The sequence below is a fragment of the Pan paniscus genome, chromosome 6, assembly GCF_029289425.2.
Source record: "Pan paniscus chromosome 6, NHGRI_mPanPan1-v2.0_pri, whole genome shotgun sequence".
In the NCBI taxonomy this organism is placed as follows: domain Eukaryota; kingdom Metazoa; phylum Chordata; class Mammalia; order Primates; family Hominidae; genus Pan; species Pan paniscus.
In genome coordinates, this window is record NC_073255.2 from 191,267,117 (window position 1) to 191,293,585 (window position 26,469).

The window sequence follows — 26,469 nt, forward strand, 5'->3', positions numbered from 1 at the left end:
GATATTGAACTTGAGCCAAAATAGTATGTGTCACCAGCCAAAGTTTTTAAAGGGCCAAATGTTGTTTTTAGTGCGGTTATCTCTTCGTAAGCAAAGGCTGAGCAGATACCATCAGTTTTGTGCTATCAGCAGGCGTGCCATCGTATATTTCAGTTTGAACATCAGGGCTGTTGTTGCATGCTCCAAGGCTGCACCAGCCACGAGGCAGGCTTATTTATCAAGGACTTAGGAAATATGAGGACCAGGCAGAGAGAATCCTAGTGAACACGTTTTTGCTGATGCATATGTTCACGTGAATTTGGGAACGTGCACATAAGACTGTGTCATTAGACAAATGCATAGAGAATCAGATATCTAATATTTGACCTGACCCAGGAAGGAACTCACAATGAAATATGATTGTATGCTTTCATTTAAAAGCATATCCTAAATACAAAAATTAGCCAGGCGTAGTGGCGCATGCCTGGAGTCCCAGCTACTTGGAAGGTTGAGGTGGGAGGATCACTTGAGCCCGGGAAGTAGAGGTTGCAGTGAGCCCAGATAGTGCCGATGTACTCCAGCCTGGGCAACAGAGCGAGACCTTGTCTTAAATAAATAAATATATATATAAATAACAGCATATCCTATGTTCCAAGACTAGACCTAAACATAAAGATAGCAGAGATATTGGCTGAGAAAAAAACAGAAAAGCAATCCCGTGTTCTCAGCCTCTTTTCTTTCTTCTTTCCTTTCCCTCAGACTTAGACCAGAACCTCTTTGTCAGTACAGGTAGACACCATCTCCTTCCATCCTTTCCCATGACCATGGCAAATGTTGACATTGCAAAGGCAGATTCTGACCACGGAATTCTCATCTCTGGAGGAAGGTATCCCCATCACAGAGAGTTGTGACGAGGTTGAGAGAATGTCTCTAAGAGCCGAGTGCAGTACCAGGCAGATCGTAGGAAAAAAATGTGGGCTGCTGTTGTTTTTGCTGAAGCTGCTGTTGCTCTTACTAAAAGTAGACCTTAGCAAGCCTGTATCCTGCAGTTGAGGTCCAGATAAGGAAAGCTGCTTACCTGGAATCACAAAATAGCTGGTCTCCTGACCCCTTCTTTACTTACAGGAGTCCCCGCATAGACCTCTGAACCATGGACCGCGTCTGGTGGTTGTACTGGCCACATGGCATCAAAGCGTATTTTCATGCAAGTCTGTCTTCCGTACTGGACTCTGAGCTCCCTAAGAGTAAATGCTTTGTCTATTTCTGTCTGTTTCCCCAGCACCTAGCACCGTGCCTTGCACATGGTGGCATCTCAATACCTATTTGTTGAATTACATGCAAAGTGAAAAAGAAACTATGAATATGAATTGTCAGAAGAATAGCAGCTAAGTGGAGTCCTAAGGTTTAGCCACAAGAATCTGTGCCAAGGCAATACAGATGGATTGTCTTACAGGCATCAGAAACAAAAGGGCAAAAGCTTCCTATTGTATGAAACAAATCATTTAATAAGTTTTACTGACCAGACTTGCATAAGATCATTTGGAAGAAGAGGAAAACAAGTAAAAAACCAATGTGGTAAAAACCCCTCATAGGTCTCCTTGGTAAAAGTATTCTCTGTTGTTTCAGATAGGTTTAAAGTGTTCCTCTTGAATGGTACCAGCTTCCCCAAAATTCTGTGTATGTTCTTCGTGTGTTCGGCATGTCCCCTCTTCTCTAGAAATCTTAGGTAAATGCTAACATGGGTCTAGTCTGGCCAAAGTAGCACAAATTTTAAGTATCTGATTCCTAATTAGGATTCTGCTTCTGTTTCCTTATTAGGAGAAAATGTATTTTGATTTAGATGTTTTCCTGAATTATTTGCCAGTTTTCAGGGGCCATCACAGAAACCTTGAGGCCTGTGGTGGTCCTACAGTTCCCATAGACAGTAGTGGGCATGCATCCCCTGGGCCAGAGAAACCGGATGCGAAGGCGGCCTGCAGAGCCGACCTCAGACCACCAGAGGGTCTGATCTCAGGGCAGAGACTCAGTTAGACTGCCTGGGATTAGGAATCAACAGATACAAAATTATACAGAGGAGCTGTTTTTCAACTTTTGTTTAGTGGCCTCCTTAAATGTAATTTTATTCACGTTCTTTGTATTCCACTAGTGTAAAGAAGTATTCTATATTAAAATATCAGTGAAGATGGCCTGGTTGTCATATGGCTTCACAAACAGAATATAATTCCGATCTTAGACATGGAGACTGCTACCCTTGGAACTTAGTGAAAAGGGCAGGGGATTCCCTATGTACGAACAGAGAGACCACAGCCTGAATTAGAAAAACCAGGACTCCAAGAATGGTCTGGAGAGACCTTTCCTTAGCCTAATTTAAATTTGCCACCTTGATATGTCATAGCCAATTATAAGCTTGGGAGGTCATTCATTCATTAACCAATAATCTGTTCGTCAAACATTTTTATACAACGCTGAGTCCAAGGTTCAGAACAGGTGGAGGGGATGAGACATGGCTTCATGGCCCAAGGATTTCAGAATGTGTTTGTCTTTCTGTCTGTGTGAGATGGGGTTGGAACACGGTCAGAGCAGCTATGGCTTTAAAATTGCAACTCAGTGTGACACTTGCTATTATTGGTACTTATGGCACTTTCTTCAATCACAAATTAGAAAGCACACGGGAGAAATACCTGCAGCAACATGGTAAGAAACAATTAGCTTCTAAATAACATAAAAAACAGCAATGCCATTAAAGTGGACGAAGGATGAGAGAGGGCAGTTTGTAGTCAGGAAAACACATGAGAAATGCAAATGTCAAGGGGGAAGGAGGAGGGATAGCATTAGGAGATATATGTAACGTAAATGACGAGTTGATGGGTGCAGCACACCAACATGGCACATGTGTACATATGGAACCAACCTGCACATTGTGCACATGTACCCTAGAACTTAAAGTATAATAATAAAAAAGAAAGATGTCCAGCTTTACTCAAAATTTCTAAAAATTCAAACATGTACCCATTAGAGTGGTTTTAAAAACTTTTTAAAGATACAACCTAGATCTCCATACACTATCAGTTGGAGAGCAACTAGACAATATTTACTAAAATGTGAACTGTTTCGACTTTCAGTGTAGACTGTATTATTGTTCCCTGTGTTTCACAGCCCCTCTCTGTAAAAAGATCATCCTCCACCCCATGGCCATGTGGCCTGCAGGGCCTCTGTGGAGATACAGACTCATCCCTGCTCTGTTGGGACCAATGGGGTGCGTCTTGGCCAACAGCATGACATGGCCATGTGGCCTGCAGGGCCTCTGTGGAGATACAGACTCATCCCTGCTCTGTTGGGACCAATGGGGTGCGTCTTGGCCAACAGCATGACATGGCCATGTGGCCTGCAGGGCCTCTGTGGAGATACAGACTCATCCCTGCTCTGTTGGGACCAATGGGGTGCGTCTTGGCCAACAGCATGACATGGCCATGTGGCCTGCAGGGCCTCTGTGGAGATACAGACTCATCCCTGCTCTGTTGGGACCAATGGGGTGCGTCTTGGCCAACAGCATGACATGGCCATGTGGCCTGCAGGGCCTCTGTGGAGATACAGACTCATCCCTGCTCTGTTGGGACCAATGGGGTGCGTCTCGGCCAACAGCATGAGAGTGGACATGAACTGCACCATGTCCAGGACATTTTTTAGTTATGCAAAATATTTTTGGTAATATTTATTTTTAATGTATTTTTATTGAGGTAAAATATACATATATAATGTATATATAAATATATATAAATAAATTATATGTATGTGTGGGTATATATATATAATTTACCAGTTTTACCATTGGAGTGGTAACAAATACATTTATATTCTTTTCTCCCCCTTCATCGTGCATTTCTGCAAGCCCCCCTTGCTCATTTCCTTTTGTCGTGAGCTCAGCCTGTTCCAGATGAAGGCTGATCTTTCAGCCAGGATCCTAGAAAGAAGACGCATCCTGGAGGATAGCCCAGCAGAGCACAGCCGGGCTGCTGCAGACCTCGTTACCAGGATGCAACATTAGCGGAAAGTCAGCTTCCTTGTTTCACACCATTGAGAGTCAGGAGTTATGTGTTTGAAACCACAAGATTATTTCATGAACGCTGACTATAAAACCTTTTTGAAACAGCAACTGCAGTGCTACCAACTAGCTTAACGACAGATGCAGTCTTACCCATGTGCAAAGATATATGTAAGAGGTTTTTCAGCAACACTGTTTTAAGATAGCAGAAAATGAAAGGAAACAACCTAAATATCCACCAGTAGACAATGGACTCAATAAGTTATTATATTTCCATATGATGGGATACTATGCATCTCTTCAAAAATGAAGTTTTACAACTTTTAAAAATTATTTACATCATTGTATATTATAGTATTAACGCTTCTGCTACTAGATGTTTTCGCTTAACCTTATACTCTTCATGTTGGCCCATGTCGATAGGTGTAGATCTACTAATTCATTTTGCATGCTCTATAATATTCTGCCATGTGAGTAACTGCGTTTTATTTATTTAATCTCCTGCTAATGAGTAGCTGGGTAATTTCCCATTTGTGACCTGTACATAGTTGCTGTTAGGAACAATCTTCTGCCTGCCTTCTTGTGCACAGGTGCAGAGGATGCTCTGAGATATGTTCCCAGGAGTGGAGCCCGCAGGTCATACGCATGAGCATCTTCAGATGTCATGGATATTGCTAAGCTGTTCTCCAGAGTGGCTGTGCCCACTCACACCCCCAACATGGCTTCACCCTCTTGTAGTGGCCAGACTAGATGTCAAGACTGTACCAAATATGTTACATTGAGACATGTCATATCATACTATATATGGCATGTATATTATTATGAATACATAGCCATGTGGTAGAAATATCTTTTAAATATGCAGAGAAATGATCAACATTAACTTCAAAATGATGGTCACTTCTGGGACGAGAGAGGACTGGGATTAGGGAAGGAATGCAAATGACATCGTAGCTATTTTTTATGTCTTGGGTTTTTTTGTACTCAACACTACTTATTTATTATTGTTTTCCCCATATTCTTTTATTTTGTTTGGTTTGGGGCTCTTTCATTTTTATTCATCATTAATAATTGCATATATTTATTGGGTACAATGTGATGTTATATACATATATACATTGTGCAATGATCAAATCAGGCTAATTAACATATCTGTCACTTCACGCATTTATCATTCTTTGTGGTGAAAACATTTAAAACTCCACTCTTTTAGCAATTTTGAAATATACAATGCATTATTATTACCTAGAGTCACCATGCTGTACAATAGACACCAAAAGGTATTCCTCCCGTCTAACTGAAACTGTGTACCCTTCGACCGATAACTCCCTTTTCCCCACCTGCCACCCCCTCACTTCAGCCTCTGGTAACCATCTTTCTACTCTTCGTTTCTACGAAATCAACATTTTTAGATTCCACATATAAGTGAGATCATGTGACATTTCTCTTCCTATGCCTGGCTTATTTCACTTAGCGTAATGTCTTCCAGATTCATCTGTGTTGTCACAAATGACACAAGTCCTTTCATCTCTAAGACTGAGTAGTTCTCCATTGTGTATATGTACCTATGTTTTAATCCATTCATCTGCTGCTGGGCAGGTAGGCTGTCTCCATGTCTGGGCTGTTACGAATAGTGCTGCAGTAAACATGGAAGTACAGACAGCTCTTCAACATCCTGATTTCAATTCCTTTGGATCTTTACACAGCAGTGAGATGGCTGAATCATAGGGAAATTCTATTTTTAGTTTTTTGAGGAACCACCATATTGTTTTATGAAATAGTTTTACTAATTTACCTTCCCCCCAGAGCATATAAAGGTTTCCTTTTCTCCACATACTTGCCGACAGTTGTTAGCTTTTTTTTCTTTATAATAGCCATTCTCACAGGTGTGAGATGATATCTTATTGTGGTTTTAATTTGCATTTCCCCAGTGATTAGTGATGCTGAATATTTTTCATGTATCTATTGTCTATTTGCATGTCTTCTTTGACAAATTCAGGTCCTTTGCCCATTTTTAGTAGGGTTATTTGTTTTCTTGCTATTGAGTAGTTTGAATTCCTTACATATTTTGGTTATTAGCCCCTTATGTGATATATGATTTGCCAGTATTTTCAACACAATTCATGAAATGTCTTTTCACTCTATTAATTGCTTTCTTTGCTATGCAGAAATTTAGGATGATGCAATCCCGTTCGCCTAGCTTTGCTTTTGTTGCCTGTGTCTTTGGGGTCCAAGCCAAGAATCATTGCCCAGACCAATGTCATGGAGCTTTTTCACTATGTTTTCTTCCAGTAGTTTTACAATTTCAGGTCTTACATTGAAGTCTTTAATCGATTTTGAGTTGATTATTGTATAAGGAGTGAGATAAGAGTCCAGTTTCCTCCTTCTGCGTGTGAATAGCCAGCTTTTCCAACACCACTTATTGAAGAGACTGTCCTTTCCCCAGTGTGTGTCCTTGGCATCTTTGTGAAAAATAAATTAACCATAGATGAATTGGTTTATTTCTGGGCTCTCTATCCTATTCCATTGGTTGATGTGTCTGTTTTTATGTTAGTACTATGCTGTTTTGATTACTACATCTTTGTAATATGTTTTGAAATCAGGCGGTGTGATGCCTCCTGTTTTATTCTTTTTGAACAAGATTGCTTTGGCTATTTGGGGTCTTTGTGGTTGCATATGAATTTTAGGATTTTTCTGTGAAAAAAATCAATTTCCTTCTGTTTCTATGAAGAATGACTTTGAAATTTGGATAGAGATTGCATTGAATCTACAAATCACTTTTGGTAGTATGGACATTTTAACAATATTAGTTCTTCCAATCCATGAACAAGGGATATCTTTCCATTTATTTGTGTCGTCTCCAATTTTCTTTCATCAATTTTTATAGTATTCAGTATACATATTTTTTACTTCCTTGAATTTATTCCTAAGTATCTTTTTCTTGATGCCATTGTAAATGGGATTGTTTCCTTAATTTACTTGTAGATAGTTCATTGTTAGTATACAGAAACACTGCTGATTTTTGTGTTGCATCGTGTAACCTGCAGCTTTACTGAATTTGTCCATCAGTTCTAACATTCCTTTGGTGCAATCTTTATGGTTCTCTTTACAGAAGATCATGTCATCAGCAAACAGAAAAATTAACTTCTTCCTTTACTATTTGGATGACTTTTATCTCATTTTCTTGCCTAATTGCTCTTGCTAAGACTCCCAGGACTATGTTGAATAAAAGTGGTGAGAGTGGGCATCCTTCTCTTTCTCTGATCTTAGAGGAAAAGCTTTCAGCTTCACCATGGATTTTGATGTTAGCTATGGGTTTGGCATAGATGGCCTTTATTGTATTGAGGAACATTCCTTCTATACCTACTTGTTGACAGCTTTTATCATGAAAGGATGTTGAAGCATTTGTCAAATGCTTTTTCTGCATCTATTGCAAGGATTGCATGGCCTTCATTTTGTTAATATGGTGAATCACATTTACTGATTTGTGTATATTGAACCATCCTTGCATCCCACAGCTGAATCCCACTTGTTTATGATGAATGATCCTTTTTTTAAAAATTGTTTATTTCCATAGGTTTTGGAGGAATCAGTGGTATTTGGTTACATGAGTAAGTTATTTAGTGGTGATTTGTGAGATTTTGGTGCACCCATCACCCAAGCAGTATACACTGAACCCAATTTGTAGTCTTTTATCCCTCACCCCCTCCTACCCTTTCCTCCAAGTCCCCAAAGTCCATTGTATCATTTTTATGCCTTTGTATCCTCATACTTAGCTCCCACTTATGAGTGAGAACATACGATGTTCGGTTTTCCAATTAGTGATCCTTTTAATGTACCATTGAATATGATTTGCCAGTATTTTTTGAGGATTTTTGCATTTATGTTCATCAGGGATATTAGACTGTAGTTGGGGTTTTTGGCGGGGGTGGGGGAGTTTGGTAGTCTCTTTGTCTGGCTTTGGTATCAGGGTAAGGCTGGCCTCATAAAATGAGTTTGGAAGTACTCCCTCACGTTCCATTTTTTGGAAGAGTTTGAGAAGGACTGGTATTAGTTCTTCTCTAAATGTTGGTAGGATTCAGCAGTGAAGCCATCAGGTCCTGGGCTTTTCTTTGATAGGAGACTTTTTATTATTGATTCAATCTTCTTACTCATTATTGATCTCTTCAATTTCTTCATGATTCGGTCTTGGTAGATTATATATTTTTAGGAATTTATCCATTTCTTCTTGGTTATCCAATTTGTTGCCATGTAATTGTTCACAGTAGTCGCTTAAGATCCTTTGTACTTCTGTGTTATCAGCTGTAACATCTCTTTCATTTCTGATTTTATTTGCATCTTCTCTCTTTTTTTCTTAGTCTGGCTAAATTTTTGCCAATGTTGTTTAGCCTTTCAAAAAACAAACTTTAGAAAAACTAACTTAAAATAGAGCAATACGGTGTGTAATGTTAAGATTTTGTAAAGCTTGCAGATATACATGCAACCATTTTCATGTTATTTTTGTCTATGTTTAAAATACGTGCTTATGTGTAAATATGACCATGTATGTGCAGACAAACATTTAAGAACATTTTAGCAACATTTAGGTTACTTCTGGGAAGTGGGGATAAAATAGATCACTGTTACTTTATTCCTTTCTTTAGTGTCTTTTAGAAACATATATTAAGTTTGTGAATTAAAAGATTAAAAGCGACTAATTCAGGCTCAGTAGCTTTTTTATTGTATGGATGAGACAAAAGACTTAAAACTATCTACACCTGTGGTTTTTTTCCTCTGTAAAATATGGTTAGAAATATCTACTTTGCAGAGCTGCTGTGAGGATTTGATTAGAAATTATTCATAAAAATATCTAACAGCATGCCTTTTACTTAGTAGGCACTAAATAAATAATAATTGTTTACATTATTAATAAGAACATAAGAGATATTCTGTTTTCAAATTTACTCACCCTGAAATGTGCAGAGAAAATACTTATAGGTTCTTTATTTTTCAATAACTGATTCTTTCTTCTACTTGAGCTCCCCATGGGGGGGAAATGAATCTTAGAGCCAAGAAACTTAGTTTGACTCAATAATTTAAACTGGCATTTAAATCTCTTTTGGTAAGTGCTGCCTCTTTGGGTATAAATATGTGGACTTTCAGATCGCTGTTCCCTCACTGGGTAGGGGGTGCCATATTTAGCAAATAAAAATTTAAGATACTCAGTTACATTTGAATTTTAGGTAAACCACAGATAATTTTTTTGTAGTATGTCCCAAATACTGCATGGGACACACTTACAGTAAGAAAATATTTATTCTTTATCTGAGCACCACATAGAACCAGGCATCCTGCATATCATCTGGCAGCCCCATCTGTGGGTGAACAGAGAGGGGCACCACGTTGGGGAAAAGGGCCCTGGACTCCTGGACTTTGTGCATGGGGTAGAGTCTGGATCCAGTCCTTGGGAAACAGATAGGCCTCTTCTCTGATGTCCAAGGCCAGCATGACCCACAGTCTGTGTGTCTCAGCTCATCTGGACCTGTGGATGGGCACTGGCCAGACCTTCCACCTTACCTCTCAAGGGTAGAGGACTCCTTGCATTTCTGCCACACGCTCTTTGGGCCCTGGACTAGGGTGTCCACTCTGGGGCCTCTGCAGTGAGGCCCTGAAGCCCTCAGCATGGTGGGATCATAGCAGATTCCCTAGCTTTCAACCAGTTGTCAGACGGCCCCTCAGAAGCATGTGGGGAGTTTTGATGATGACCGCAGGAATACTGAACTCCACCCATCCCTCTGCCCAAGATAGTGTGCATCCTTCAGCTTTGCTGTGGCCACCCCTTGTGAGTCCATGGCATCCTGGGTCCATAGCCTGAAGCAGAGCACAAGCAGCAGCCCTGGCCACAGTGTTCCCACAGTGCATCTGTCTCCCTCAGACCACCACTTCCCACTTCCTCTTTCTCCCTGCATCTTCCCACAATCCACCTGAGCCAAAGGGACAGGCTCTCCTGGCTCTCCTGGCTCTCCTGCCTCTCCTGCCTCTCCTCCCTCTCCTCCCTCTCCTCCCTCTCCTCCCTCTCCTCCCTCTCCTCCCTCTCCTGCCTCTCCTGCCTTTCCTGCCTCTCCTGCATGCTCTGTGCTTTCTCATTCAGCATTCACTCCACAAACATGCAATCGAGCACAACTCTATTCAAAACTCCCTTCTCAATGCAGAAAACAACAGCAGTGAATCTGACACATTCTTGACTGTCTCGGAGCTTACATCCTAGTGCAGTAGATGAGGAGAAGGACAGCAAGCAAGTATGCTGATCATTACATATTATAAGGTCCCAATAGCATAGTGTGTGGTAATGAGTTCTACAAAGATCAGGAAAGCCGTGAGGATGGAGGCTGACCACATGGTCATGGAGGGGAGTTCCTTTAGATGGGATAGTTGGAGATGGCATTTGAGTAGACATTTAAATGAAGAGAAACACAGGCCATGGCAGTGTCTAGGGGCAGAGCATTTCAGGCCATGAGAACAAGCGGCTCAGTGGGAACAAGCCTGACATGCCTCCAGCCCTGCAGGAAGGCCAGCTAGCTGGAGCCGGTGAGTGCAGAGGACAGTGGCTAAAGTAAGGTTGGAAAAGTCACCAGGCCTGCCTCTTAATGTTTTCAAAAAGATATAGAAAATAATTCAGGGAGACTTTTTTTCTTTCTTTCTGGACTCTCCTTTTGCTAAGAAGAATCGAGAAGTCACCTGCAGAGAAAACAGATCAGGGGCCACTTGGTCCTGAGTTGGACCTTCCTTCTCACTTCTCAGGGCTGCAACATTCCTGCAGCTGGGAAGCTGCCAGCTAGTGATTCAAGGAAAAACTGAAATATAGTTTGACATTTTCAAAATATTCCTGTTACATGAATACGTTTTTACAAGGTGTTATGAGAGACCCATTGGATGGAGTGACATCCTTCCTGGAGGAGCCAGCAGACTTAGCACTGAGGCTTGAGTAATTTATAAGAACCCATAAAGCCATGCTGGAATGTGTGTCTGTATGGTAAAAATGATGTTATGAGGATATAAACCAAATGTAATGCTTCATAGAATGATGTTTTATGGCATTACAATAATCTGAAAATATGGACTTTGAGTTGGGTGTGTTGCAGTTAACACAGGTGCAGAGGTAGGGAGCTGTGCCTTGGCCCCCCTGCCGGCCTGGCCTCTGCCATCCCATCATTGATTACTCTTGCATGAATTCGGGTTCTCCAGGCTCCGCACGTCTATCTACGTGGCGTAAGAAAAGCCTGTTTTCTTTTCTTGTTCTCGGCTAAACTAATGGCTTCGTTTTTGTTTTCTTCCTGGCTATTCTCTACCCAACACAGGTCCTGGTGTTCCTATGGTGACGGTGCACAACACAACAGATAAGAAAAGTAAGTGCTCTTTTTTTTCCTTAAATCTTCCTGAGACTCAGGAGAAAGGAAGCAAAACACTCTATGAGATCAGCTGGCCCACATTCTCCTACTCAGAGACAGAGGGATGAGTCATGTCCTAGCAGTTCAGAATAGGCCATGCTGATCACCAATATCAACGAAATATGATGAAAGTCAAAGTCCGCATACCCCTGCCAGAGGGCCCCACACCCCTTCACAAGTGCTGAGCCTGGAGGGTCATTCCAGGCCTACCCAGGTCATAGACTGACATCCTCTGAACAGCCAGCTCAAAAGGCTTTGTAGCCTCACATGAGTCCGTCCCCACTGAGAACCTGCCATGTGGCCCCAAGACTTGAGGGGCACATGGAGGCTCATCTGTCTTTGTGGGTCTGGGAGCTTCACGGCATGGAGGGTCTCTGCATCCATGCTGCACAGGATATCAGAGAAAAACTTATTCTGCCATTTGTAAAATGGTAGGGAAGGCTTTTTCAGGACTGTTGTGAAAGGGGAGGGAGATTCAGGCTCAACTTTGAATACAGCAAGATCCCGTGGGGGTTTATAGCCAGTGACCAGACAAAGGGGTCCGTGGATGGAAAACTGCTAAGAGAAGGCATCAGTGGGAGGGGATTTTTGCTAAGCTGACCTCACAAGATTCTTGCTGAAGGCAGGACAAGGATTTAGGCTCAAAGGTGGAGGATGAGGAACAGTTACGGAGGCTGATCAGATATCAGGGGTGGAGACTTCTTGCTAAAGCTGGGCAATGCAGGCCGAAGACAGGTTAGGATCAAGGTTGAAGCCTGGTCAAGAAGAGGACTCAGAGGAGCCTCACTCAAGTTTGGTCAAGGAGAGTCTTTGTAAGACTTCCCAGGGTCACTAGAGGTGGCATGTGTTTGCTCGGAGGGACCCCACACAGGTCACCACGGGCACATCCACGTTTATGCAAGGGATGTGTGCTGTGTGCAGTGGGAGGCAGAGGCACAGCACAGCTGAGAAGCAAAGAGAACTTGCCCTCGGTCCCTCCCTTTCCAGCCCTCCCTCTGTCTAACCCAAAGCAGCCTGTGTCCTCCTTCCCCCGAATCCTTCCCACTCCCTTCCACATTCAGGACCCCCTTCCCTGGCAGGAGGGCAAACTTCATGGCCCGGGTCCGCAGTTCCCCTAGGTCTGGGGACAGAGGTGACTCCGCGTCTCCAGTGACCATCGAGCATCAGCGGCTCCCTGATTCCTCTCTCTGTGGCGGTACTTCAAGCTCCAGGAGAACTGGAGGCGGCGGCGGTGAGGCGCATGTTGGAAAGGAGGCTCCAAACGTGTGTTTAGACACCGTGAAGTGGTTAAACTGTTCCAAAGTGGGCAAAATAGATTTGTTTAAAGAGACAGCACTTAGCCAATAATCCCAAATAATGATGATCGTCTGCCAAGCTATCAAATCATTATTAGAAATACAAAACCAAAGCATAAGTAATCATAAAACCAGAAATAAATTAATAGATTTTAAAGCCCCCACAAAAAGCCATAAAGTGGATGTCAGAATGGATATACAGAAACACTCAGAATGGCCGTTGGAGGGACCCCGTGCTGAGAAGAAGCGGGATGGCCTTCCTGTGCTCCTCCCCAGAGGAGGGGCTGGTTTCCCCAGCAAAAAGGTTCACCTGCTCCCAGGCTGCTTTCCAGCCTCACCTGCGAGGTTTGGGAATCTGGGCCATTTGAGCAATGGGGGCGGTATCCCCGGAAGGATGTTGGGCGCGATTGCCTGGGTCTCTCACCTCCCCACTGCATCCACCCCCCCTCTGCCCACTCTAAGGGGCACGAGGCTGTGAAGAGCCCTCCAGGAGGCCGCAGAGGCCGGGCTAGAACTTCCACCAAGGCCTGGGGTCGGTGGAGTCTGACAGACATACTCCGGCATGACAGTGAATGTTTAAAACACCTGTGCTAGACCTCTTTAGGTGGAATTTTCCCTGAAAAAATGCAGGTGTTGCATAGAGCCTCAACTGTGACATCTTTTTTTTTCCTTAAGCAAATGTATATTTTCATTTTGAGTATTTGATAAGATTTAGAGTCCATGGACACCTTTCTGATATTTGTGAGGTTTTCCCCTTCTTGAAAATTGATGGTCTGGTAGAAATGAGATAAGGTGTCCAATGGAGCTCACAGCATTGCAGCCTCCCGGGTTAGCTGTTGCCTGATGGTTCTGTGAGATGCCACCACTGGGGACCCGGAAGTGGAGACACAGGACTCTATGTACTATTTGTGCAACTTCCTAGGAATCTATAATTATTTCAAATTTAAAAGTTTTTTCTAATCTGTGGTCTAATAAAAAACACAAAAGTATCATCTTTCAGCTTTGAAAAATATGATATAGCATATGGCTCTTCTTACAAAAGTCATTCCCTTAAATGCTTTTTACTTCTTTGGAGGAAGCTATTATTAATCTATTCAAGTTCAAAGGTTAATATAGTCCCTACTTTTGGGAAATGCATTTTGACTTCTAAGCCACTTCCAGCCTGGATGTGATCAGTCCTTGGGGCTCCTAAAGCCTCCCACGGTGCTGGATCAAGTCAACACAGTTTCCAAGGCTCATGTGTGAATAAAAATGAAGCTGGCCTGTATCTTAGGTGTGTGTGACACTGTTGAGAAAATATTTCATTTATTCCATTTATAAAAATAAGGTAATCTATAGGTGGGCTGAGGTGCAATTCTTCAGAAGAGAGTCCCAGTAAGAATTGACCAAATGTCTTCCAGCAAGTGCAACATGCTAATATGCTCAAAGATCCAGGAAATCTTGTTAACTCTGCTGGGAAACAAAACAACCACTTCTTTTCCTCTGTGGGACTGGCTACTGCATTAACCAATCAATCCAATCAATATTGACAGACCGTAGGCCCTAGGTTGCCATCCATATCCGTCGCGGAGCTGCATAAATGGGAATTTTTTAGGAAGCATTTCGCCGTTTGCAGTTGAGCTGTCACTTTGGTGACTGTGACTCCCTGAAGCAAAGAGATGGGACCCAGTGGCTTAAGAAAGAAAAAGCACTGTGCACACAGGATGGGGCTGGCGTTGCATGCCTGTACTCCCTTCTTCTGTGTGAAACTTAACAGTGAACCTGAAGGTGACACCACTGCGCTTCATCTCAGCAAAGTGCTGACTAATTGGAAACTGGACGGCGTTTAGAATTATTTTGGTCACATTTATTTTACGAGCCTATTTATATAGCAGTGTTTGACTCTGGGTTTCCTGGAGCCTAATTCAAACTCTAGGAATATTTCATCCCGCCCTAGCCTGTTTCTGCATTTCTGGCTGTCAATGTAGTTCAAGCTCTTTCAGGATGGTAACTTAAGCTGCCATTTTAACTTGGAAAAAAAAATGATTAAATGTGGTTGAGTTGATTGTCGTTCCCATCCCCAGGAGGACAGTAGGGGTCCCATCTTGCTCAGTGTCTATGTTACATTCAGACTTCATGATTTGAGGGGTTCCACGTTCCTGAACACCCACTTTTTCCCCATGCCTGGATAAAAGTGCCTGAAATCCCTTCCTTGCACGGCCATCCCTGAGGGTTGGCACATCATAGCTGCACGAATGGCTTTGAGTCCACCTGGGAAATAAGAGTGAGTGTGGCAGGCCCTGGTAAGGTGCCAAGCCCAGCCTTGAGTTCCAGCCTCCAGGTGTTTGCCATGGGAGGCGTGTGGGGTTTCTTCAGTGTGTTTACCTTTTGATATGTCTGATGTCCTCTTGCGGTGCTTCACAGCCCATCTCCAACCCAGCTGTGTCTTCCGCAAACAAAATGCACTGAGTTTTCATTTTGTCTGTCAAACTGTTGCATCTTGGATGAGGAGACAGGTGCCTGGTGCTTCCAGGCCCCCAGTTCCAGCAGCATCTTGTTCGTGGTGTGGTTGGACCACTTCAGAGCCTCCTCATGGCCTCTGCAGTGGATGAAGGGTCCACAGCATGTGGTTTGCAGGGGGATGTGCATATCAGGCAGCCAACAAAGCCATTGTCAGGCCAGCACTTCACACATCAGCCTTTGGGCCTCGGGTAAGCTTGAGATCAGTTGTCCTCTTTCACGATTGAAAAGGCTGCTGAAGACTTCCAGAAGCAACACAAAGGCAAGCAGTGAGTCACCCATCCCTGCAGATGCCTGTTTCATCCGAACACTCAGCCGGCTAGCGGTTCTGCATCGTCAGGATTCTGCAAAACCCCACACCACTTGTACTTGTTCCATTTGATGCTCCATCCTGAACATCTCAGACAACCGTGTTCTGATCAGGGGGCCAGAGAAAGGCTGGAGGTCACAGGGAGCCGTGGTAGTAACAATAGTGGCCCCAACCAGCATTTATCAAGCACTTGCTCCGGGGCTGGGTGCCGTGGCAAATACTTTACATATTTTAACTCATTTCAGCCTCACAACAGCCTGTGAGGCAGGAACTGCTATTATCCCCACTTGTCAGCTAAGGAAGCTGAGGCATCGCAGCTTAGGTGATTGAGCCACATGCATGCAGCGAGGAAGCAAAAGCAGAGGAGTTGCATCTCGGACGCAAGCAGTGCGGCTCCAACAGAGCCTGTTCTTCCAGACATGGGGTCATTGCATGGCGCTGCTCAGCCACCTGCCCTCATGCGGTCTGAAGGAGAACTGCAAATCCAGAGCAATGCCCGGCCTGCACTCCCATTGAGATGAGTCTGGGGAGGCAGAAGCAGTCACACCTGCAGCTCGTTCTCAGCACCTTCTCCGCCCATACACCACCCCCGGGGTCCATCCGAGCCAGCTCTGGGGTGAGCGTGCGGCACGGCACCTTCTCCTGCTCTGAGAAGCCTTCCACGTCACAGGGAAGAGATGCTCCTCAGGCCCTGGTGGCTGTTAAACCTGTGGGAGCCCCGTCGAATTAAGGGCTCTGCTTCCTGCAGCAGCTCAGCCTCCATGTGCAGGCTGGGGTCATACTCCATGCACTGTGAGAGCTCAGCCCTTGAACTTCACCCTCTAATGGCAGCCCCTTAGCCCCCAGGCAGCAGTCTTTGGCTGGCCATCCATTATTCTCTTTTGAATGTAATCGTAGCAGCAGTTCTGGGCTCTCCACACAGCACCAGGCCCCTTCCTTGTACCAACCCTATGAGGTTCAACAATTCATCTGAGATCCACAGCAAACTTCAGGGCGAGGCCCGGACTCTTGTCTTATCTGACTACCAAGCAGGCGCTCTTGACTGTGGGCTGGGGGCTGATACCAGATGTCTGACAAGGGGGGAAAGGCAGCCCCAGACCCCAAGACCCAGGATCTCCTGGCCTTCACGTCGCTGCCATCTGGGAAATGTGCTCACAGCAGCAGCCTCTGTGACCACTGAGCTGCTGGTCAAAAATCACCCCTGGTTTAGATCAGCCCTGGTGAGGCCGTGCCAGCACAGGCATTTGCACCTCATGCCTCTAGTGAACAGTGTGCAAAGCAGCAGCGCTTCCAACGCGCCCTGTGGGGCTGAGCCAGGAAAGCGGGGCCCATGGCCTACAGCTGGGCAGGGCAAGACAGGAGGCCTCGGGGAGCCGGCTCCTGAGCCGCTGTGTGACGCCATGACTGGCAGCTGAGGTGTGGCCCACGTTCTGTTACAGGGCAGAGCCTCGGCACTGTGCGTCAGCTAGCAAAGGGGGCTCTGGAAGGCTGGGACCCGTCTTCATCGTACTATCCTCTCCCAGCCCTGCTGTGAAATTTGAAATTACTGTTTCAGAATTCCTTGTCCTTTCCCCTCCTCTCCCCCACTGACCCCAAAACCACCCTGGGAATATTTGACTTTTTTCCTCTTTAGAAAAATCTTATCTACAAACAGAGCCTGCGGGGTGTTCACAGATGTGACTCTGAATTATTTAAAAGCTGTTTCCTTAAGAAGGTAATTATGGTTGGGACCAACCTATACTCATTTGGTGCCTGGATATTCAAACAACTTAGGTATTGGGATTAAAAAACCCAACAAAATCATAGTGAATACATTGCGGGCTTTAATGTAAATATGAAAGGCAGGCCCACTTAGAGACGTGGATGCCAACTCAACGTGTGGGAGTCGAAATTGCGGTGTGGCTTGCAATGCAGCCCCACAGCCATGCAGAGAAAGCGTGCGTGTGGCGGGGTTGAAGCTGGCTACACTGGCTGACAGCACCCCACGGCGGCCTGCAAGTGCATGTGGGAGCTTGGGATCACTAGGCAGCCTGGTTCCCACTCCTTTACGGCATCAAAAGTTAGGTTTCTCTACCTCCTACTCTCTTCATTTGGGTCTTTGTAAGAAAGCAAAAACAGCCCCTACCACCAGTGGTGCCCAGGTGGATCCATGAAGCAACGCCGGATGCAGTTGGCTTCCAGCCTCTGTTCTTGCACCAGTGCTGCTGGGAGCACCCCTGCCCCTGCCCCACCTTCTCCCTGAGGCACCCCCTCCTAGACTGTCAAGGCTGTGCCCACAGCTCCCCTTCCATCAAGCACAGGGCGCCCACACATGGAGAGACATCAGGAGCATGGCATTCCAGAGGGCCCACATGTCACTGTCACGCTACACGCCAAGGCGTTTGCCCGCCATCCTGCAGGACCCAGGAGGAGCACTGTCAGACGGCCCTCTCGAAAAGCTTCTGGTCGCTGTGCGGAGAATGGATGGAAGGACCCCAGGTTGCAGACGGGAGGGCTGCTGGGGGCCATAGTGGAAAAGATGAGAGTCTGGACCAGCAGGGGGGGCCTCCAATGAGGGGCTGCCTCTGCAGGCCCTGCAGGGAGAGATGCACCTGGAAAGGGGCCGAAGAGCTGCCATCTCAATCCAGTCCAGGGAGGTGTGGCACTTGCTGGGGTGGCGAAGCATCATACAGAATCCTACAGCCTGTGGCCCTCAAAACCTGGGTCTTGTCCAGTCCTAACAAAGAAGGAACAGCCCCGCTGCCTCCTTGGGTGCAGCAGCAGGCGACTGGGTGGGTGTCTGGAGAGTAGGTCCTCATGCCTCTCACCCTGCAGGCCAACTGGGCAGAGCCCTGGCTCTCAGAAACAGTGGCCAGGACACAGCGGGCAGCTGCCCCATCACAGCCGTGGAGCCACCACCAAGGCTGGGGCCGTCCAGCAAATGCACGAACCCGTTTCAGACCTGGAGATAAAAGCCAGCTCTTTCCTGCAGATCATATGGGGCAGAACCAAAAAGACTAAAAATGTAAAAAGATGAAGGAAAGTAAATGTTAAAAGAAAAAAAATTTCGAAAGCAGCCTGGTGCCTAACTTCAGCCCTAGGTCTTAACACGGCTGCATCAGGCAAGTTTCTACCTAAGACCCACAGCTTTCAAATATTTTAAGGAGCAATTCGGTGGCCAAAGAGAGAAAGTCTCATTATAAAGTGGCCTTTATGTGAGGGGACCTTGCCAAGTCATGCCAAGACAGAGGACACTGGGCCATCTGTCCTCAAGTAGTTTTTGCTCATGAATCCCTAAGATAATTTTTGAAAAATCATGTTTCCCCTACACATTTTTAAGTTGTCACCTAAAGTTTTTCTCATTAATTCAAAGCTGTACCAAATAAGTTTTTAGCATATTGTATTTTATTTTAAAATAAAAGTGTTACATAATCCTATGAGATCTACGCATTGTGGCAATTTGATACTTACCACTGCCCAGTTAAACATATCTGGAACAAGTTCTTCTTAGCTTTACATCCTTCCTTTTCCTCCTCGAGCTGGTATTTACATTCCATTTGTCCGCCCGTCACCCCAGAATTCTGTCCTAACGTCATTTAATCTTGGAAATATTTTAAAGGTCTTTTCTTTTTAACTTCCGGTGACCATAAGGCCATAATCATTACTTGTTGGATGGAATTATTATCATAATTATCACTTGTTCACATCAAGCAATTAGGATACATTACATACTTTGATAATTGTTGGACATAAAAAGTTATGATTGCTCTGAGATGCATCTCTTAGCGAGCTGGGTGTGGTGGTTTTTCACTCAGTTCATGAGCACACCTGACTCATTTCCAGAGAAGACCTTGTCAGAAATGTGTGCGCTCCTGGTTTTTCCCTCCTTTTGGTGGTCGCTTCTTTTTGTTTCTGTGGAATGTCTGAAAATGTGTTCATGTAAATAAATGGAGAGAGAGGAGTCTTGTTACAGCAGTGCCATTTTCACTGAACTCCTGAGCTATATGCCAAAACATTGTGGCCCATCCATTCTCTGTCATTAAGGATTATTTTCAATGATCTATTGATTTTTAGCTCAGTGAGATTCCCCTTCCGTTTTGTTAAAATCAAAGGATGACAAGCCGACCATGTTACTGGGGGCTCTTACCCATTACTGGGGGAGTTCTCTTACTGAACTCAGCCTTGGTGGTCCCTCATCCTTCATGTGGAGCCCACCTGTGTACAAGATGCCCCAGGGACAGACGAGGGGGCTCCAAGGCCTTCCTTGCCCTCGTGACGCCTGTGTCAGGCCATGATGAAAGAGGCACAGGAAAGGAGCATTTCCTTGGAGCGAATCAGGCATGTCCATTCTCAGCACATTTGCCAGCAGGCTCCTATGGATGCAGAGAGCCTGGCAACCGGTCTCCTGAATCCCACCATGTGCGTGCATTTGAAATCTTCTGGACCCACAGGGTTGCACGCGTGAGCAGCTGTCCTGGTGGGCAGAGTGTCTGCAGATTTGCTGTTGGAACGTGTTAGACTTCAGTCCAGCATTTGGGTGGGCGAGCTGGCATTTGGCTAACACAGAGTGGAAAGCAAGCCACGCATGGAGCTGCACGCCCTGCAGGATGTCTGCAGGTGCTTCTTCCTCTCTACTACCTAATGCGGGAGGAGAGCTGGGCTTCGCTGACACCCAGCAGCTCTCGGTGCCTCGAGGAGCACCTGCAGGCTGGGCACTGTGCCAGCCACTGCACCCGCTCATCCGTGGGCTGGAGGACACACACATGAGTCCCCTCAATGCACAACTCCTCTGGCATCAAACACCTGCCATGGGCCCAGCATGATGCTAGAAGGACCAAAAATAAATGCCACCTACTGGGACCCTGCCCTCAAGTTGCTTAAAATCTGGCTGGAGGAAAAAAGATATGGCAAAAAGAACAATAGTTGCCCAAACTGTGTCAGACTGACTCTAACAACTCAACATTCGGAGCTCAGAGAAAAGAGGCTGGGTGCTGTGGCTCACACCTGTAATCCCACCAAGGTGGGAGGACCTCTTTTTCCTTTCTGACCTCCTGGGCTCAAGCCATCCTCCCACCTCAGCCCCACAAGCAGCTGGGACTACAGACATGCATCACCATGACTGGCCAAGCCATCCTCCCACCTCAGCCCCACAAGCAGCTGGGACTACAGACATGCATCACCATGACTGGCTAATTTTTACATTTTTCTTTGGAGACATCAGGTCTCCCTATGTTGCCCAGGCTGGTCTCGGACTCCTGGACTCAAGTGATCCTCCCCCCTTGGCCTCCCAAAGCACTGGGATTACAGACGTGAGCCACCGCGCCCAAACCCTTTCCTTTGTCTTTTCTATTTTGTTCATAAAGCATGTCTCTGTTGATCACTGCATGTATATGTGGAGGGAAGGACAATATGATTTTAAGAAATGTAATATTTAGCATCTTGGCCCCAAGATTCTACAATCCTTTCATAGGATTTTTTTTTTTTTTTTGAGATGGGGGCCTTGCTCTGTCACCTAGGCTCAAGGGCAGTGGTGCGATCACAGCTCAAGCTATCCTCCCACTGCAGCCTCGACCTCCAGAGCTCAAGCTGTCCTCCCACCTCAGCCTCCTGAGTAACTGGGACCATAGGTGTGTGCCACCATGCCTGGATTTTTTTGTGTTTATATTTTGTAGAGATGGAGTTGGGATTACAGGTGTGAGCCACTGCACCCAGCAAGGAAGATCTCTTGAGTCCAGGAGTTTGAGACTAGCCTGGGCAACACAATGAGACCCTACCTCTGCAAAAATTACAAAATTTAGCCGGGCATGGTGGTGTATGCCTGTAGTCCCAGCTGCTCAGGAGGCTAAGGTGGGAGGATTGCTTGAGCCCAGGTGTTCGAGGCTGCAGTGAGTTATGATTTCACCACTGCACTCCAACCTGGCTGCAAGACCCTGTCTCAAAAAACAAAAATGGAGCTCAGAGAAAAGAGATTTCCAGTTAAGGTGAGTAAGTTTAAACAGTAGTCATGCGGGCTCTGGGCCTGAATCTGGTCTTCGAATATGACTAATGGCCTAGCCCTGGGGTAAGCAGACGGCAGCTGCAAGAGCACAGGGAGAGGGCGAGGTGGGGCAGAGAGGGGTCCTAATGATGGCAGCAGGGGACGGTGCACGTGAGGAGTGAAAGCAGAAATACAGCAGGAGAGGCCTGGACTAGAAAGGCACAGAAAACCCAGGCAGGGGAAGTCAGGCCAAGGCAACAGGGAGATGCTGGAGAGACTTCTGCCTAAGCCTCCGCGTGCACACACCATCCTGCAGTTTTATTTCTTGTAGAAATGTGAGAAAGGGAAGGGGCTGCTCTCTCCTCTTTTAGATCCGTTGCCTATTGGTGTTCATTGGATCTGGTCACCAATTTTCCAAAATTTAGCACAGTGGTGATTCCATCAATCCCCTGAAACTGCCGGGCCACTTGGAAGCATGTCTTGCAACAGTGCACAGCTACACCACGACCTGCCCATGGAACGCAGCGAGGGAAGCAGCCTCATGAGCAGGCCTGAGTCTCTGCGGTCTCACTGTGTCCAGATCTGATAATAGCTAATTCCACCAAATATTAGAGGGGGCTCACATTTAATTAAAGAGTGGCCATTTGTGTGCTCCAGACTGGAGGTCCCCACTGCCCTGAAGTCAAAAGAAGAGTCCTTCAGGGAATATGCCAATCTTTTCTTATTTCTCTGCTGAGCTCCTGCCCTCTTTGAATGCAATTATGGGAACAAATAAAATGGCTTAACTCAAGTCCCCTGTGGGACAGTCAGCTCTCTGCTGATAAAACCAGTTGTGTGGGCAATCATTAAATGAGAAATCTAATATTTAACTAAATTTAATAGTCTGTTGCTTTGGTGCTTTCCTGTGAAGGGTGGGATTTCAATAGAGAGGAACGAGGTATTCACACGCAGCCTGTGTAGTCCATGAGCGATTAGAACATGGTGCGTTCCCACATGAAACCAGAACTCTCAGATCCGGAAACTGGTAACGGGCTGTTTGGTGGCCAGCCTGTGTTCCGTTAGCTCTAGGCAAGCTTAACTCAGTAGGCAGCAGAGAACATTGCCCCCTGAGTTTAACCTTCTCCTTCATGACCAGCATTTGAGATCGCACACTGACGCCTGAAACATCAAATTCACACGCGTATATATGGAGACAAGAGCGTACTTTAACCAGCTGTAAGAGGGTCTGTCCCCATTTTCTCTCAGTTTGAGATTTAGCCATCCAGACAGGCTCTTGCCACCAGCAGACCCCCCCCCCCCCCACCAGCTGAAGCCCTTTCTGGGACCCAGAAGCAGAAGCTAACTGATAGCAAGAAGCCCATCTCTGTTCTCATTGGTAGGGTCTTTCTACCTTTGCTCCTGCCAGGTCCCCTGATCTTCATGGGTTGTCACTTCCATCATTTGACCCACATTTGCACACCCCAAGTTCCTCACCTGTTTTGCACCTGGGATGATCATGTCAGCAGGCAGAGGAGCAGAGACCACAGGTTCTCCAAGGGTTACAGCTGAGGCGTCGACATGACCTCATGAGATCGAGGCACTGGTCTCCTACAATAAGCTGGAGTTTGGAGCGTGTGGATGAACTGCCTCATAGTCCCAGAGTCGAGTGAATTAACTTAGGCGCATCATTAGTCTCCTAAACATCAGAAAATTTTCCATCAACTTCTAAACACCAGAAACTTTTCCATCAACTTCTAAACACCAGAAACTTTTCCATCAATTTCTAAACACCAGAAACTTTTCCATCAATTTAATGCAGTTTGCTTTGGGTCCTCGGGTCTGAGCTGTGTGGGAAACACTGGTTGATAGTCTGGCCTCGGTTTTTCCAACTCTTACCGTTCAAGAGATCTGAGCCCTGGAGACCTTTGCAGCTTCCTGAGACACTCAGGAGGACCTCTCCTCGGTCCTGTTTAGTTTCCTGGGGCCACATGGGAACAAGGAGAAAGACTTGGGTAGAAACCCAGACTCGTTACCATCTAAAGATGCTTAATTTCCAAGATATGAATCGATTTTCCACAAACCCATCTACCCAGGGTACTCAAAACTAGTGCATTTCGTCTCTGGGATAGGACTAAACACTGATACCTTGGCGAGGGGTAGGGAGAAGGATTTGCTGCCAGGAAAATGACCAAAACTTTCATTTGGTGTTAAGTGTATCCAGAGAGCTTGACAGGTGCCTGAGATAGGGTGGTCAGGTCCCTCTTGGAGGAGGTAACGCTTGTGTTGATGGAGGAGAAGGAGCTAGCAAGGAAGATTTCAAACACAGGGCAGCACGTGCAAAGGCCCTGGGGCAGCAAAGAGCTTGGGAAATGCTGTTCTCTTCATTACCAGGCAGCACTCCCTGCTAGTCTTCCTTTCCTGTAACTGTGAATAAACATGAATGATATGCAGTCACTGTCTCATAAACCAACTCCTCTCACCTGAGTGTGTGCCTGGAGCATTGCATTAAAGGGCTGAGGGCATTTGGACTCAGCACCAATGAGTGCTGCCGCCCATCCATTAGGAACACGGGCTGAGGCTGTGAAGCTGGCACAGGGGCATGCAGGCCCCTTGGGGTGGAGTGCACCTCCCCTAACTCACGTGCATGCCTGTGAGGGAGAGTGCGCCACCTCTGCAGCCAAGTCTCTGGGTCTCAGAGTTAAGGTCAAGTCTACTTGGACTTCCCTTGGACTTCACCACTGCAGACATCCCTTGCAGACGTAGCTGTGTTTACTGCTGGGACACGTGTCCTGCAAGGGACACGTTTCTCGCATGCTACGTGGTGTTCGGAACCTTTCCCAGTGGTGGTCTAACGTCAGATTTGTTAAAACTCTACCTGTTTGAAAACTAGCGTCACTATTTCTCCCCTTATTTTTTATCAAAGCTCAATATTCAAATGTGCCCAGCAACTTGCAAGTCATTTTCATTTTATGTACTCGTCACAAGCGCTGGGAGCTTCCATTTCCCCCTGTTCCTCTACAGAAGGTTGCCAGGCCTGCTGGGCAGAGTTCTTGAATAAAGCCACAGCCCCATGTTCTCCACACAAAGCCACACGTCCAGATTCTCCTAGTTATGGGCGGTCATTTGACCTCCAGCTGCCCCGGAGAAGCGCCCACCTGCAGAGCAGCTTTTTTTTTTTTTTTCAAGGGAGTTATATGGGAGGATGACTGGACATCCATTCTAGCATTGTTTGTGATCATTTGTTTACGCTTTAAACAAATGCACAAATTGCAGCTGCTTCCAAGTGATTTGACGAGCCAAAGGCAAAGTTCCTTGCAGAAAAATTCCCTTTCACAATGAACCACAAGTTATCCCCATGTGTAGGCTTAGTGTGAGAAGGGAGAAAGGAAGTTGGGTGGTTTTTATGACACGTCAGATGGTGAAATGAAACAGAATGGCCATTTCAGTACATGAACGGAGAGTTCCTCAGGGGACTTCTTTGCATCTGAAGAAATAGATAACGAGGATGTGTGTGTGCTGTCGCGGCCGAGGCACAAAGGTCCAGCGCATCCACACCACAGGGCAGAACTGACCTTGGTCTCTACCACGGAGGGAGGACAGCCAGTCCCACTGCAGTGTGAAGCGAGGCTCACACGACTCCACTGTCCACAAATACAGTCACCGAAGTTAAGGTCTCTCCAGAGACCAGCTTATCTTCTGTTTTGGGAGAGAGATCGGAATCCATTTTATTTCTGGGAACATTTAATAAAGATGATACCCTAGTTTCTACTTACCTTTCCTTTTCTGGTTATTATGGCCACAATTTTTGGAAAACCATTTGTCCTAACAGATGTGTAATGTAGGTTTTCTTAAAACCAGCAGTCATGGGAAGAATCATACCAAAACCTGTGCGTGTGACGCCACGGAGAACAAAAACCTCTGGTGGGGGAAGGAGAAAGCCTAAGACGGTGGGGAGAATCTGTAATCCATCCAAATTCCAGATTTGAGTCTAGGCTTTTGAGCGCATAACTTGAGCGTGTTTTTTAATGCCCAGTTTCTTGGTCTGTACACTAGAAATAATAACAATCACCTCTGAGGCTGATGAAAGCAGCAGTTACGCACATGAAAAGCCATGGCCCGCAGAGGTCCTCCATGAGTGACCACTGCATCTCAGCGTGTCCCTGTTTCCTCTCTTTCAGAAATGTTTGACCTAGAAACAAATGAACATGTCAAGAAGGCCATAAATGACCGACAGATGCCTAAAGTGGAATACAGGGACATTGAGATTGATGATTACAGTAAGTACTACGTTTTTTCCCCTCTAAAAAGAAAGAAAAAGAAAAAGAAAACATGGGCTGTGACACAGTGCAGTCATCAGCAGCAGGTGCCGTGCAAGGAAGGCTCCCCAAGCACGGGGGTGTATCTTTGCCCCTCAGCTCCTCTGGCATGGAGTGTCTTGTGTTCAGAACCAAGATGCTCACTCTGGTGACAAAACCAAAAAAAGCAGGGCACAGGATCTCTCTCCCTGAGAGGCTGACAGTTGCTTCAAAGCAAGACCACAGACTCCAACGCTCTCCTTCTTTGGTGACCGTGTCAAGACACCATCCAGAAAAACCTCTTCCCTCTGGAAATTCTCTTTCTGTGCCATCTGAAGTCCTTCCTGCGTCATCAGCTGGTGGATTATGGGCTGATAAGGGGCGTCCTTGCAGCCAGGGTTTACGTGAGGAGGTTTGAGTGCTATTACTCCCTAGGAAATGCTTCTCACTCTGCCTTTCTCTGCCTGTGCCCTTCTTTCCTTGAACTGTCCCTCCAGTCATTCGGTAAGTTCTCCTGGGCACTAACTCTGTGCTAGGCGTTGCTAAGCACTAAACACCCCAGAGCATTAGCTGGACCTGGACTCACAGCTCCAGGAGGGAGGCAGAGCCTCGGAGCCTCAACTCCCACCTCCGCACAGATGGCTCCCAAGTCACCCGGCTGGCCCCGTGTCCTCACTGCCCACCAGG

General features: G+C 45.9%; 1 protein-coding gene across 4 annotated transcripts in view; it reads left to right on the forward strand.

Annotated features, from left to right (window-relative positions):
• DPP6 (dipeptidyl peptidase like 6) overlaps window positions 1-26,469 on the forward strand; it is a 998,429-nt gene that overhangs the window by 946,558 nt on the left and 25,402 nt on the right. For all 4 annotated transcript variants that reach the window (XM_034965319.2, XM_034965317.3, XM_034965320.2 and 1 more), the window contains exons 17-18: window positions 11,359-11,406; window positions 25,666-25,764. In XM_034965319.2, the coding sequence (XP_034821210.1) occupies window positions 11,359-11,406; window positions 25,666-25,764 (147 nt within the window). The remainder of the gene's footprint in view (window positions 1-11,358; window positions 11,407-25,665; window positions 25,765-26,469) is intronic.